At 37.5% G+C, this 16,805-nt stretch overlaps 1 protein-coding gene across 1 annotated transcript; it reads left to right on the top strand.

The window, feature by feature from the left end:
- Window positions 1-3,874: 3,874 nt before the first annotated feature.
- On the top strand, window positions 3,875-15,448 carry LOC150075479 (uncharacterized). Its single transcript, XM_090388501.1, has 4 exons — window positions 3,875-4,127; window positions 7,861-7,958; window positions 11,388-11,478; window positions 15,322-15,448. The coding sequence occupies exons 1-4, from the start codon at window positions 3,964-3,966 to the stop codon at window positions 15,446-15,448; spliced, it is 480 nt and encodes a 159-aa protein (XP_090244627.1). The 5' UTR covers window positions 3,875-3,963.
- Window positions 15,449-16,805: the final 1,357 nt, after the last annotated feature.

Here is a 16,805-nt window from a genome sequence, read left to right as displayed (position 1 = left end):
ATTATAATTAAAAAAATACATGGATTAAAAATTTGTGCATCATTTCAATAATATGATTTAAACCTATGGAGTCAGGATACAATTCTAAATTTAAATTATTTACAATAGTTAAAATTATTTAGAATAGTTATTTACAATAGTTAAAAGTTGGCTTCCCCACCCCTCGAATTCTGTCTTATATTTTACAACAAATGGGTTAAAATGATGAAATATTTTTGTGAGAATGTTTAATGTCAAAAATTAAGTCTGATGTATGTTAGAAGTCTATATCGTGATATAACACCTTGTTTAAAAATTTGTAGTTTTATTAAAACAAGTCTGTTGTATTACGATGAAGAAAATCTCCTATGAAAGGCAGGGAGTCTATCAGTCCTCAAAAAGTCTCGAATAAAATTTTGTTGTGGCCTCTCCAGAATTTGAATGTTGGTAGTACCAACTCGGGACCAATACTCCATGTTCCAATATAGCGAGAACGCGAGTACCATACGTGTAACAGAGAATGGTTGGATTCTTAAAACGAACTGAAAATCTTCGAATAAAGCCCAACATTTTGTAGCAGATCTGGAAATTTGTGCAGTGTGAGCACTGAACGAAGTATTAGAAGTGGATATAATTCCTAAATACATTAGCTTAGAGACTCGGAAATCTTATAGACGAGATCTCATTCTGACTTTTTTTTTTTTAACAGACCATAATAGTAGATACTTTCAATGAATACGAAAGAAAATAATAAATAAAAGCAACAAAAGGCCTGTTTAATCTTTCACATACCAACATCTGGAGTGCTTAATGCTTATAATTGAGCCACACCCCTCTGTCCAAAACTGGAGGGTACATTTCTACGCGCGATTCAGCTGATCGTGGTTCAAGCTAGGGTGATGTTCATGTTCTCTATCTTGTGAACTAATCTGATCCTATGGGGGCCCTCCCGGAGTTATAAAGGAAAATTTGTTCTTTCCACGCTTCCTGCAGCAGCATAACATATTTATTTTAGTTTTAGATAGGTAACACAGTTTAAATTCGTACGTCGCTTAAGGAACGAATTTATGCACAGAGGTGCTAGCCGGAGTCCCATTTTGAAAAATGCTTGTAAGGGAACCCACCTTACAAGCACCCTTCAAAAATATTTGTTTTAAACATCATTTTTAAACACCCTTCAAAAATGTGTTTTAAACATCATTTTCAAAGGGTGACAATCCTGCTTTGACTGAGCTATTTTTGTTTCGATCTGCCACCTTAAAATAAGATAATAAGATGAAATTAACTCAAATATAATTGTCATTGCCAGTTTAAAACTTATATGTTGCTGTTGTTGATACGGGGGTTTGATGGCGCATAAAACTTGTATGTTAAGCCAGATTAAAAAACAGATTTATTGGCCGTTCAGTGTGTTGAGGATCAAACGGTACTAGGGGTTTCTTCCATCACCGCGAGTTTACATTGTCGTGTAATACAGTACACTGTAAATGCCAGAGATTTAAAAGTGTATGGATATTGTACAGTATAGCGTTGTGTACCGTTGTTCATCTGGTCATTTAGCCGCTGAGCCCCTGATGGGACCCAATGTTGCCCACACTTCTCCCCATGGAGGCAGACCAGGTACACCAGCACATAACTTGAACTCTGGCAGGCCCTGACACCTAATTTCCTAGTATTTCGGTGGCAAGGGCCTAAAAAAAAATAAATAAAATAATAATAAAATAAATGACGACTCTGTAGGGGTTGCACGCAAAAAGGCCGAAAAATTGGGCGGACAGAATTTTTGCTCTTTTAAGTTTCGACTGTGTGGGGCATACGCTGTGAGAAGTAGACAGGATGGGTGGGGTAGAAGTTGGAAGTAAGGGGTCGATAGAGAGAGATTGACCCCCTGCATTTGACAGTGGGACATGCCCATGTCCCACCAGAATTAAGAGTGGGAGGCGAGGGAACGGGGACCGTCCAATCCCCTCCTCCAGGGAAGTGGCAGAGAAAGTACCGTGCAAGAGATCACTGGTGTAGGTTGCCAAAAGACCTTTGGAGTTGTCAGTCCAGTTGGCAATGTTCAAATCAGTGGTTGTCGATTTCAGCAGATTTGTCTGGAGGGGGTCAAGAATTGTCCTTCTTACAGTTCTGTTATTACAAATGTTCTGTTTTACTAATGGACAACTTGGTTCGGTGGATATATCTTTCACTATTAAGGATCATCTTGTTCAAGTCTGGCTTTGTTGTGCCAGGAGGGTTCCTCGTCTTGTGAAGAGATCCTTTGCAATAGATATCCAGAGATACTGGGGATAATGGGGGTGGAGTATTTTGATCCACCTACCTTGAAATAGATTTGAAAGGGACACCGTTATTTGACCATAATGAAAGAAGCATAACCGAAGAATAATATACACGTATGTATATTTAAATATGAAAAGGCAAAAATTATATTGTACTCAGAACTCATTACAACTCTAAATATGATCCATCTACCTTGAAATAGATTTGAAGAATCCGGCCCTGGTTTCGTTATCAAGGTAACTAAAGTGTGGCTTCTTGCAGTGGTAAGTTCAGATATGCAAGTCAGTCTGATTTCATTTCAAATTTGTTGAATTGCTAAAGACCCTAAATACACTGAGTGATCACTGAATTATTGACCACCTACCTAATACTTCGTAGGTCCTCTTTTTGCCCTCAGTACAGCAGCTATCCGACGTGGCATTGATTGAACAAGAGCCGACCGGGCTAGCCAGGTGGATAAAGTGCCTGCCAGGCAACCCAAAGGTCGCGGGTTCGAATCCCGCCTCGGGCTTGGATCACAGTAGAAAATGGAAAAACTTTGGGAAGTGCATTATGGCCGCAGAAGCCAATGCGCCAATAACTAAAAGAAAAAAAGAAAAGATTCAACAAGATGTCGGAAGCGTTCGGGAGGTATGGCCAATCAAGCTGTGTGTAATGCGGTCAGCAATGCAGGTATGGAAGTGATTGGTGTATCCAGACGTCTGATATGCCTTTCCATAGTGTCCCACAAGTGCTCTATGGAATTGATATCGGTGGAGTTCGGAGGCCAATCGATACGCTAGAAGTCAGAACTGTGTTCCTCAAACCATTCCTGCACAACAAGTGCCCGATGGCTCGGTGCATTGTCATCTTAGAAGACACCATCGCCATTCGGGAAAAAGTGTAACATAGCGGGGTGTACACAGTCAGCAAGCAGTTGACGAACCTTTCACTTACCTTTGCAGTTTTGTCGTCGGATCGTTGTTTGACCATTTTGACGCCAGTCCTGGTACACTTTAACTACGGCGGCTCTCGAACAGCACATCAGTTCAGCCGTTTGGGAAATCGAGGCACCAACTCGTCAAGCACCCACAATCTGTCCTTTATCAAAGTCCGATAAATTCTTCCTTTTACCCATCACGCTCGGAATTTTACTACCTACTGAATCACTGACATCTTATCTATGCTACGTAGGTCGACTAACTCTGCACTCTCGTACCTCACGTGGTCAACGGGTTGCATTCAGTTTTCATAGGGGTGGTCATAATTCAGTGATCACTCAGTGTATATGGTAGATTAGGCTAAATCATTTATTTTTAAAGGTTATTCTTTCTATTTTCAAAGTTACCATTAATTTCTGAAATTGTTTTTACAAATTTCTTTTAGACTCTGCAAATTCTCATGAGAAATTTTTGACTATAAGAAAATAAAAAGGCATCTTAAGAAATATATGGAGAACAGTTCATTTACATATAATGGAAAGAATTACCTCTCCAAAAGAGAACTAATTCTCCTTACATATGAATTCGTTCTTGTTGAAAGATGAACAAAGAATATACAAATTGAGAATACAAGTCCTTTATATCGTATACTGATATGCACAGATGTCAATGTTTTCAAGTCGACCGGCAATCTTTGGAAGCCGCAGAAATTTTAATTTGTATCAACAGTACTAATGGAGTTAAAAATTTGCAACAGAGGCTTGCAAACGAAACGATAGAAATGGAAAATGTAGCGACTGTAAAGCATAATTCATTGGACAGAAACAAATTAAATAAAAGGAAACAAGCAGAACCACGAAGAAGAAAAGGATTAACAGATCCTAATTTCATTAATTCTCTTTTTGGATTCGGTGCCAAGACATTAAAGAGATCTTTAAGAATGAGGTGGGTATATATTCTTAGTCAAAAAAAAAAAAAAACACTTTAATAAAGATCAGAGATCAAATAAATTATTCTTAATTTAAGATTTATGAGGGGGTGGTTCAAAATTGTATTTACCTAGAAGTTATAGAAAGATTATATATATATATATATTTTTTTTTTGTTTGATACCTTAATCTCTTTAACAATCACACAAATTTTAGTTTCGATTCGACAATTCCTTTATTTTTTCATCTTTAGTATTATTATTATTTTTTATTTTGCAGCGCTGAATGAAGTGAAGTGTCACAATGGATAAAGGGGAACACAGATCAGTGATTCGATTGCTCTCTCTTCAATGGAAAACACCCAAAACAATCTACGAAGAAATCGTCGCTGTTTGTGGAGAAGACTGTCCAAGTTAGTGTTGTTGCACATTGCTATAAACAATTCAAAAATGGAAGAACCTCAGTACAAGATGAAGAAATCCCAGGACGCTCAGCAACTGTTGTAACAAAAGATTGTTACAAAATTAATCCTGGAAGATCGCCTTATTAGCTGTAGAGCTCCAAATTAGTGTAGTGTCTGTGGCGAATATCACCATCGATATTTGCATATGAGTAAGATGTCTGCTAGATGGGTTCCCAACACTTCTGACCCCCTTACAAGAAGAAGGAAAGGGCACAATGTGCACATGAAATATTGTCGATGTACTAGGAAAAGAGGAACAAGAGGAGTTTTTTTTTTTTTTTTTTCACGGCCAGTCACCACAGATGAAACTTGGATTCGTCACTCTGATTCCGAAACTAAACAAATGTCAAAACAATGGAAGTACTGTACAGTATACTGAATTATCTCCCCCTCCCACAAAAAAAAAAAAAAAAAATGCAACTAAGTGCTGACAAGACGATGCTGTCAGTTTTTTTTTGGGACCAGCATGGTGTAATACTTACAGATCACCTTCAAAAGGGCTGTACTGTGATGGTGAAGCATTATTCTAACTTCCTCATAAAGCTACGAGCTGCTATAAAAGAAAAAAGACGGGGAAAGAGGTCAAAAGGTGTGCGCCTGCTCAACGATAATGTCTTTGCGTATTCCTCGTATGCTGCAGTGAGGTGTGTTCACGAATGTAGGCATATATCACCGAATCCCACTTATTCTCCCAACCTCTGAACTTCTTCCCTCGGACTTCTTCCTCTTTCCTGCTCTGAAGTCCATTCTTCGTGGAAAACACTTTGCTGCTGACGATGAGGCTATTTCTGCTGCTCAGTCGTGGGTTGAAGGACAGTTAGAGAACTTCTAGAAAAGTGGCCTTCGGAAGTGTATTGAGAGGTGATAAAATGTGTCATTTTGTCTGGTGACCATCTTGAAAAAGTGTAATACATGGTCTTTGTTTCGACCTTCTATCACAACTACTTCTGGGCGAATACAAATCTTTTTTGATCCCCACCCCCATCGTATGTGGCATTAATTTAGCTTTCCTTGGTAAATTAACTTTAATTTCAATGTGCGCGAGTTTGTTCTGCTTTGACACTTGTGTCAAAGCAGATAAGTCTATGAGGCGTAAATGTGCTGTATAATGTCTGTAAAGTGCATTTTGCCTGTTTATCCATACAATCAATTTCTGTATAAAAATTTCCAGGAGAGGAAAACCACACAACCTCCGTTCGGGAAAAAGTAACTAGTGTATGTACCTTGTTTTTTTTTTTTGTTTTTTTTTCTGCCACGCCAATTGGATGTCGGAATTCTTTGGGTCTGTTCAGGGCCGGATTTAAACATAACCTAGACAAGCTACAGCTTAGGACCTCACATTACAAAGGGCCTCCACGTCAGTATATAAATAATGAACATTACTATACAAAAATATGAAAATTATTGTTGTTATTATAAACTTTTTGCTTTTCTGCTTTTACTTGTCCTAAAAAACAATTTATCGCAATATACTTTTGGTTGTTTTTATAATGCGTGCCTTTATTTTTTTAAACAAAAATGAATGAAAATAATGTATTTTGTTTCATTATATTATTAATTTAATTGATATTATTAACAGTGTCAAAAATATGTTATTTTTTTAACAATTAATAAAAACGTATGTATTACTAAGTATGTAGTATTTCATATGATATGCACCCTTTGATGACCATGAAACCCTATTTAACCTAAAATTTACTCTATGGGTGGGGCTCTTAAATGTTATAGCTTGGGGCCCCCAATAACCTTAGAGGTGTTTAAGGCTCTGAGAGGCATCAATAAAATGAATGAGGACGAAATCTTCAAGATTATAAATGATGCTAGAACTAGGGGACATAAATTCAAGTTACCGGGGGAAAATTTTAGATTGGTCTGCAGGAAGTTTTATTTTAGCCAGCGAGTTATAAATTACTGGAATAAGTTGCCTACATGGGTGGTAGTGGCTGACAGTTTGGGGAAATTCAAAGGTCATCTGGATAGTACCTTCGGGTGAGGGAAGCCCATAGGATAAATAGGTTTAATTTCCTTTTCTTTTATTAATTATTATTATTTTATTATTTTTTTTATCATTGTTTTATTCGGGTTTTTTTTTTTTTTTTTTTTTTTTTGGCTGGTGCAGCATGAGCCATAGGCTTTCTTGCACCATGCGACCATTACTAATACTAAATCCGGCCATGGGTCTATTGTAATAATTGTCAGCTCGTTTCAATAACTAATTAAATACTTCAGGTGGTAAGTGTCTTTGCTAACCCTATTAAGTCCAGAAAAATTTTTTGTCGCCTTGATAGAATTCATGCTTTACTTTATAGTTATTACTCTCGGAATTTTAGCTCATCACAATGCACCAAGAAGGTACACTGGGACAAAACAGATTTAACTGACACATTAGGACTGAAGTTACATTGATAACAACTTGGTACTGAAACTCAGGGCTAGTTTTAGAACTTGCACCATTATACACTATTAAATCTATCAACTGTTGTTGTCCCCTTCCAGACATGGTATAGAAGTGTATGTTGTGCCCCCTTCCAGATATCGGTATGTACCATGGTCCATACCCATATTCCCACTTCGCTTTGAACGCCTACTCATGCAAACCTAATACATAATAAACCAAAAAGTCACAGATTGGCTAACTACAGCCTCGATGCCACTTACTACAGTATCTTGTATTCGAAGTCGTTCTAAGAGCATTTTCAGGATTTTTCTGGTTCTAATCTACTGTTGCTCTTAGCAGAGAACTTCTCTTCTTCAAGAGGAGTGTTTCCATTTGCAATGGGTTTTCTCAGCCTACAAGTTATTTTTTGGTAGGAATTTTTTCCCACCATAAAGTGTAGTTCAAGGTCTCATGCACTTCCGTACTCCATCTCCTTCCAGGAGATATCCATTCCAGGAGAGAACTAATAATAATAAATTAAATTAAATTAAATTAGAATGTAAATTATATATGAAAAAAATCCCCTCCCTCCCGTACGCATACTGACTAAGGGTACAATTACATTTTCCTGCATGAACTGGATCCCGTCTCTCTAGCTTTATATGTATCTTGTTTTCGCGCTAAATCCAACCTTCTGTCGTAAAGATAATGCAAGCAAAGAACACTGAAGTTATTTTTTAATAGTTTAACTAATGATTACAATGTTCTTAAAGTAGATTAAACTCTTCTTTTATTAAGCAAAAGTTATTTATTTTGATAGTAAATTCAAATGTGTGTTTTTCTGTTTATAAAATATAATAATAATAATCTTTTTGATAATATTGTTTGATTTCTGATCTGAAACTCAAGAAGCCACAGGAAACTTCATCACCGAAGCCGAAATAAAAGGATTTTTATTTCTGACAGCGATGAAGAAGATAACTGCCCTAAACTGACTTTCAATAGTGGTAAGTTGCTTTTTCAATTTACCGCAGTTCTGCATAATTTAAGCTAATTTCATTCCTCAGATAGCTTGACCTCCGAATACCATTTTGAAGAATTTAAGTCTGAATATTTCAACCGCAGTATGGGGCCTGAAGCTAATTTCCAGCCAACTATGATCAAGACATATTTACTTAAATATGTGGTTAGACGAAAACATTCTATCATGCACTATTGATCTATTATTCGGTCTTCAGCGTTTCTTTGGAATCGAATACCAACTCATGAGATGCTTGAATAAATTATCAAACAACAGTTTTAAGGAGAATCCTTGTCATATAGACTATTATGCTGTGCTTTTTGGAATCTCTTCTCTGTCACAGAATACTTATTCTCCATCGGCAACAACACACCCTATCCTGCGACATTACTGCTGGAGTACCGCAGGGGGGTGTCCTATCCGGTGTCCTGTTCACAGCTATCATCGTGCCCATTATTGCCTCAACGAATGGTCTCCTATGCTATGCCGATGACCTCAAACAGCTGACTCAAATTAACCCTGGCGACAATCCCGTTCAGCTCAGCAACAAGATCAATTCCCAACTTAAGGATCTAGAATTGTACCTGGCAAACTTCAATCTAAAAATCAACCCAGTGAAGTCTGCCCAGGTTATATTCTCCCTTAAATCCATGCCGACAGTACTCAACGTTTCACTCGCAGGGGTACGAATACCAAATGTACCCTCGCACACAGATCTTGACGTTCTGTTTGACCAAAAGATGTCCTTTGTCAACCAGATCAACAAAATCAGTACCAAATTCTCTCGTTTACGGTGGATCTCAAAGCAGCAGCTGCTACACGTCCGACATCCTGTCACTGTTAAAAGGTTCATCACCTCCACCGTTTACCCCGCCATTCTGTATGGTGCAGAAATATGGGCCTCTGCTGCACCTACAAACCTCAAGCGGGTGTACACCGCTGAATACTGGTTACTGAAATGGGCCAATAACAAGCTTCGTCTACCTCCCGCTACCACAACCACCATGATGGCACAAGCACTCGACATCCCGAGGTTGAAGTTCCTGATCGTGGAAAAGAGGCTGGTCTTCACAGCCAAACTCATCACAGGCCAGATATCATCTCCAAATATTTGGAACGCTTGCTCTTGGAGGATTCCACAGCTAAGCCTAAGGTCGGCACCAGCACTCGTGGCTCACCACAACAGGCTTGTACTCACTGAGAGATTTCTTCCCAAGCAGATGCTCGCTGCCCTCAACCGTGTGGACGCCGACATCGACAGCATAATAAGTAAGAAGAAGGACAGACACAACGTTATCAAAGCCCTTGAACCCTGATATATGGCCAATTTGTATTTATTTCTGTATTTATGTCTAGCTCTGCGTTTTTATGCTGTATTTGTATTGCTTTTGCATTTGTGATCGGTATTTTGTAGCCTTTGTATTTGTGATCGGTACTTTGTAGCCTTTTGTATTTGTTCGCTGTATTTTTGTAGCCTTTTGAATTTGTTCGCGGTATTTTGTAGCCTTTTGAATTTGTAAACTGTATTTTGTAGCATTTTGTATTTGTTCGCTGTACTTATCTTTTCTCTAACTGCTATATGTGAACCCCTGGCGCTCGTCGCCGTGATGGGATATTGTGCTGTAACTCTACTTCACAATAAAGATTTATTTATTTATTACCAGGAACGCCCAGAGGAGAGAGAAGGTTATAAAAGAGAGGAAAGGTAGGCTCGGTTTGTTTACCCGGAGACAGAGCCGGACCAAGGTATTTCCGCGCCCCGGGCAGAATGGCTTTTCGGCGCCCTCTTATTATTATTATAATTAGCCATATGGTACAAGGAAGCCTAAGGCGTTTGCTGCATCAGCCAAAAAAAAATTCTGAGTTACCCCTGAGAGAGAGAGAGAGAGAGAGAGAGAGAGAGAGAGAGAGAGAGAGAGAGAGAGAGAGAGAGAGAGAAATAGAAGGGAATCACCAAAAAATAGAAGAATGATTATATCCGGCTCAGGACCCTTGGTGTGCCAAGCCCATACTCACCAGATGTGAGCCCCTGGGGGTAAGGATATACTGTATATATTTCTTGCCTCATCCTTCTTCTGTGTTTGTCGCCCAGGGCACGGGCCCTTCCACCCCGTGCCTTAATCCGGCATTGCCGAGAGCAACTTTAGCATTGTTATACACCTATGATTTGCAAAACTTCGTCTCTTACAAAATTAATTTTGTTCGTGCTAATAATTTTTGTCATTTTGATTGGTTTAATTGAAATGTAAATCCCCATTTTTCTGTGCAAGGAAGTTGAGTACATATCCCTATCCACATTTTTGTCTTTATACTGGTCAGAGGTGATATTTTATAAACAAAGTGAATAAATAAATAAATGGATTACTCTTAAATACTGGTATTTATCTCTCGTACTTAATTGGTTTCTTTTTAAATTTTTGTTGTGGGGGTAAAAGTAAAGTGCAGCCATTATCAACCCACTGCAGGATGGAAGCCTCCTCAACAATTCATGCTGAGGGAATTGGACCATAATCTGCCACGCTGGTCCAGTGCGGGTTGGCAGATCGACCGTATTCAGCAGTCAGGGGCTTGAACCCCGGTCTACTCAAAGAGCGTGTGCTACTGCACTCCCGCTCCTGCCCACTAGGCTACTGGCCACTGGTTGTGGGGGTAGGGGATCCAAAAATCGAAATTGCATTTTTGGTTATCATATTTTTGGACATAAATTTATTGAATTTATGTTTAATAAAATAAAATTTACTATTTTTCATCGGGGGGGGGATTTTATATCACCTGGGATGAAACTCGCCCCCCCGGTCACCCCCCTGAATTCAAAACTCAGACACATAATAATTGAACAATGATGTGGTTGTTGCATAGAGTTGAACATACGACATACAAAAGAGCTAATCTTGTTTTATACAGTATTTGCTATTTTTGTTTTGTATTGCACTCCTGTGATCGTACAGTTTACATAGAGACAATGAAAGAAAAAAGAATACTGCCACATGTGTCTGTGTAAACATTTACTAAAACTAGATTTGCTCAAACACAAATTATAATTGATTATTGCCGACAGAGGTTGCTGTTTACATTATAATGATTTTTTTTTTCTTTAAATGGCACATTTAATATACAGTATCGTATTTGTTTGTGTGGCAATCTCACGATACATATTTTTATTTATTTCATTTTATATTTACTGGAAGAGCGACACACATTAGGAAATAATCAAATTAAAATAAATAATAAAATTGTCATGTTTCTTTCAGCGTTGCGTATCAAGTTTAAAATTGTATTTTAAAGTGAAACGTAACTTTCAGGGAAATAATTAATTGAATCGAATAGTTAAATGTGTAAACATATCGTTTATGTATGATGTCACTTATTGGTTAAAATTTTAAACTCTGTTATAATAATATGGTCTTTTCTATAGAAAAAATCTGCGCCTCTTGTCGTGCAACGAAGACCCCTTTATGGCGTGATGCTGAAGACGGAACTCCACTTTGTAATGCGTGTGGAATTCGGTAAGTCGATAGTTGTTGTTATTATTCGTTAATTATTGTTTATGTGAAATATTACGGTGGGGAACACAGTGGATAACGCACATTATTTACACATGTACTAAAAATAACGTGAAAAATATACACTATCCTCTGAAAAGGATCGATCACCGTTCCGAAGGCAGTGCAAGACAAACTGATATGAAATTGTGAGGGGAAACACGTGCATGGAAGTTCCTGACAACTGAAAAATGGAAAGTGGTCGAATAGAACGTAGAATCCTTCCCAAAAAAAATGTTCCGGCCTATCAGTCGAGTTTCTGTTTTGGGAAAATAACTGGGCTATCTATTGAGTTGCATCTTCCCAACGATGAATTTGGGAAGAGGAAGGTTCATGGCGTGCAATTGCTTCGGTTGTAATGTGCTGAAAATCGTCGATATATTTTGGACAACTGTTTGGTAAACTCAAGCAGTTATGTTTCAGCAAGAAGCTGCCATAACCGATTGGTCAAATGCCAGGGTACAGTAGCACACTTGTTTGAGTTGACCGTGGTTCAAGCTCAAATGACTGCAAAATCGGTGATGTGTTCTTTCTATCTCGTGAACCACTCTGGCCTTAATGGTCATCCAGAAGTATAAACAGAAAATTTATTTATTTTTTTATTTGTAATGATCTATTCCATACAGCTAGACTTGTTTGTCGCTGGATTCAGTGAAAAATAATTTTATTTTATTTTATTTTATTTATTTTATGAAGCGGTACCTGCCAAAACTTTGGCAAACAACGCTAGTCAATTTAAATAATTACAAACTGTGGGGGGTGGTTAGTGGATGTTAATACTTTTTTTTTTTTTTTTTTATTATTATTATTTATTTCTTTAATAATAAATCACGTTAACCTTCCAGACCCACCTCTTTTAACTTTGTATTTCTCAATTAAATTTCCCCCTTAATTTACCCCCCTCCACGTTAACACCTGACTTGTATACTGCACAGAAGATCACAGATTCTGGGGGAATAATAGTTCGTGTATGTCTCCTCTGGACTGGCTGCGTATTCAGAATGACTCAATACTACACATGATAAACATATACAAATTTGTTTATTTCACAGTATATACATTAAAGAATTGTATCATACAACATCAATTGGTATAATGTTAATTACTGGCATTATATGTGTGTTAAGATGTAAAATTAATCGCAACTGATATATTATGTCTCTTCGTGTCTTTCTGCCTTTTCTCCTTCTGGTTTAGGTTACATCTCATAACATTACTTTACTTTCTAACAGTTAAACTTCCCAACTGGAATTACAGCAGTGAGCTTAACACCTCTATGGATATTGTCCTAGATTTATAAATCCCCGCTATAATCTTTCTTTAATTTATCCCTTCCAAAATAATTCAATCTTAATGTCTTGTAACGGTTCATGTACATAGACCACCTTTACATCTTAACTTAGAACATACCAGTCTCGAGTACATGTATCTAAATCTTCCTTGCTTTAACTTATCCTTGAGATGAAGTACATACATCTATATCTTATAAACCCTTTCCTTCCTTTTATGCTAGACAATACCAAATCTACTATCAACTAAATAGACATTTTTCTAAAGTCCTTCCCCTCAAATCTAGCTTAAAATTATTATCTCGTACTTACATAATAACTTAGGGAATCACCCTTTACACAACCTTTTCTCAGTTCAGGGGCGACCATCATCAACAGCATAGGGCATCATCAGGCTCCAACTGGAATTATTCATCGGCAAAGGAACTGCTGCTCATCTACAGGGATTCTCCTACGTTCAGGAACTCGCTCTTCTTTCCATACGGCTATTAAATAAGTTGCTCCGGCCTGCTTTTTGGGCGTCTGATCAGTTCGACGAAACTGGGAAGCATAATAGAATTATCAGGACTCTTCTTACTGCTTTATCAAGAAGCCTGGCTATGTAGCTCTTCCTTATCTTTCTATACCGAGGCTTTTCGATCCTTTTTACTCAGCTCCAGCATATGTGTTTCCATCTTTCGTCGGTTATCTCCTTCCTATTTCAACAACTCTTAAACAGCAACTCCCACAACTAATTTCTCTGTCCGCTACTTTCTGGCGATTCTCCCGGCACTTCTCGGGATTTCTTTCCAGCCGCACATCACTCAGGCATCTCCACGGGAACTCTCAAAAACTTCCAAACTGCCAAAACTCACAACTCTCCCACAAAAAAAACTTCCCCTTCCCTGTCTTGCATCTCCTTTTTGTTTCAGCCGCTCATTCTATTTTGATCCAATCGTCGTTCGTTCTTCATCATCTCATTATTCTCATTCGCTCTCTCCCACATCTTCCGTTTTTCTTGGCCCTTCCCTCTCCTGGGGTAACTTCCTGTTCACGAAATTTCCAGAAACTTCGATGAACTACTGGGCGTCTAGAAATTTCTAGATATTTCCTTGTGATTATTCCCAATTCACTTACCGCTATTAGTCCACTCTGTTTTTTCTCTACCGCTCCTTGAAATTAATAAGTACTCAAGGAGTCGGTCTGTTTCATCTAGCGGCTAGCCATTTCCACATAGTGTATATCGCATCCAGGATTTCCTTCACCCTCTTAGTTCTTAAAATCTTCCTCTCCACAAGGGTGAGTCGGTTCCCTTGTTCTTTTCTTCCAAAGAGCTGCTCACTTTCTGTTTATGCGACCATGAACTGGCCTTACGGTGCTCCCTTTGTACCAGTGTTCCAGTGCTCCCATTGTCTTGTGTACCGTCCTGCTACCCCCCGTTGTTACGTTAATCCTCCCCTACTTGACTGTATGGTACAGAGCGATCGCAATCTAAGCTGAAAATCATCCTATGTAAATAATATTATTTAATATATACATATTTTTTCTTGTTATGTTATAATATTTATAACATAACATTCGCTGTAAGAATTTTGTTCTTACAAAACCACTTCCCCTCTGCATTGCCCAATTGCAGGGTGGAAGGATCGTAAAAACAACAAAAAAGAAACTTGTTCTACAGTTTACGAAATTCAAAAGATTTTTATGAAAATGTTGTCATTGACGAATTTGTCAAGAAGGATCATAGAGTGGAATTCACATTAAATGTGATAGATAAATATATACATATTTTTTTAATTTAAAAATATTTGTTTTTAAAAGCGAATGCATTATAATCATGAAATCACAAATATATATGAATTCCTTGAATTGAAGAGTTGAAATTCAAAATGATACTCTGTTATGGTATAGAATGACCAACAAAAATATTCACTGCACGCCAATGGCGCAATCATCATCATAAATAAATAATCGATTAAATAATTCATTATAGCACTCCAGTTAAAAAAAAAAAAAAAAACATTGGAACTGTAAATTTTCTGTTATACTCAAAAATGAATTGCCCAGTTTTAACTGGAAATGTTAATGTTAAAAAAAGCTGTGGGGGAGATAAAAACACCTCAAGTTAACATATTATATCACAATCTTTATTTACTCAATCTATATAGCAGGCTAGGCATATGCAGTGACGTCATGCCTCCTCGAAACTCAACTGGAAGGTTACCAGCTTGTAAAGATTAGCCTATTATTATTATTAGCTATATATGATGCAAGGAAGCTTGAGGCTTATGCTGCACCAGCCAAAAAAAAAAAAAAAAAAATTACCGAGAGAGAGAGAGAGAGAGAGAGAGAGAGAGAGAGAGGCAGAGAAGGATGATGATGTCCAGCTCAGGACCCTAGGTTTGCCAAGCCCATACTCACCAGATGTGAGCCCCTGAAGTTATTCTTGTGGATTTATGTACATCTGAATGCTTATATTTTAGATTTGTTGTGTTTATTTTTCTATCATTTGTACTTATGATATGTGTTTATCTTTTAGGTATAAGAAGCACAAAATTCGTTGTACACAGTGTTGGCGAATTCCAAAAAAAGAAGAGAAACATTGCCAGAAATGTACGATGTGTGGCGCTACTCTCCATTATATAATTCCAAAAGCAGCAAAATAATTTGTATATTTTAGTGTTTTTGACATAAGTAAGATTCAGTTATCAGTAACTGATTTTTTTTTTTTCTTTTTTTTTTTTTTTGGTTTTGTTTTGTTTTAAAAACGAATACGTATTTTTTTTTTCGTTATTTTCATAACTGCAATAAAGTAATGCTACTTTGATGCACTTAGTATCTTTGAATCATTTCTCTTAAACAATGCGGCAGATTAATGAAAAAGTGATTATTCATGATAATTTTTATGGAGATTAAGATAAGATTAGTTCAATTACTAAGTTCATTATTAGCTGGTTTTATTATTCAGGCTAATGTTTCCTTCATTATAAAACACGTTACAGTATATTTATATCAGTAATGACTGCCATATTTCACATGTATATACTGTACAGTATTTTGTCCATCTCTTATAACATGTCTTCTTGGTCGCGTATGGTCCTTTCAGATAAAATCGGTTGTGGAACCCAGAATCCTCCTCACCACTGGAGGATTCTGGGTTCCGCTTCCGTTGGAGGCTAGAGGATTTCTTAAAGACTTCGTCATATGTAATTGCCGACCAGCAGACGGAATGGGGTTTTTCGCCATGAGTTCTTACCTAATTTTCAGCCCGCACAACATTAGGATCAGCCATGAACACACATGGTTGCGCCGCAGATAACGGTGGCGCGACAAAGATTTTCGTCTCGCAAAAGCAAGTTGATAAACGTATTGGGATAATCAAAACATAAAATCGAAAACTTTGGCAATTATTTAATCTTTCTTTTGACGCCCCTTTTCACCCTCGGCACGGCTCTGTGTCGTCCTATCTGGTCTGTACGACCAGACATTACAGTTTTCATTGAAGTGTCCTGTTGACCTTACATACAGTATACATATAACATGGAACGGCCAATAGGCTCTACTTGTTTTCTTTTTTTTTTTTTTCGCGGTGCCATTTTATTTAGAAGCTGCATAAAAACACCATATTACACATTACATTCATTTCGTAACTGGTACTTTTTCGATTTTCTTAGATATTGGTCAAGTTGACTGTACAACAGAAAATAACCGGCGACTCTATTGAGACTGAAAAATACAAAGTGTGGCTGAAAAGAAACAAGAATATTTTTTAAACCATTTATTGTTAAAAAAAAAAACAAATTCAATGCTTATTCTCTTCAAGGTACCCTCCAGTCGCGACTTCCAGGATCTGAAACAGTAGCGGCAATTCTCGGAAGATACCCCCTTTAATTTTTTTTTTTTTTTTTTTTTTATATGTAAACTCCAAACACGAGAGGTATCATTATAGTACTTAGTACCGTGCTTGGGTTGGAGGTTGAGAAGATATTTGTTGACATTGGACTTGAACTTCTGTACACTGTA

Source organism: Mastigoproctus giganteus, chromosome 14, assembly GCF_048544385.1.
Source record: "Mastigoproctus giganteus isolate SK-2022 chromosome 14, ASM4854438v1, whole genome shotgun sequence".
Classification (NCBI taxonomy): domain Eukaryota; kingdom Metazoa; phylum Arthropoda; class Arachnida; order Uropygi; family Thelyphonidae; genus Mastigoproctus; species Mastigoproctus giganteus.
Note: the sequence above shows the minus strand (reverse complement) of the source record. Positions and strands in the feature narration are given on the sequence as shown.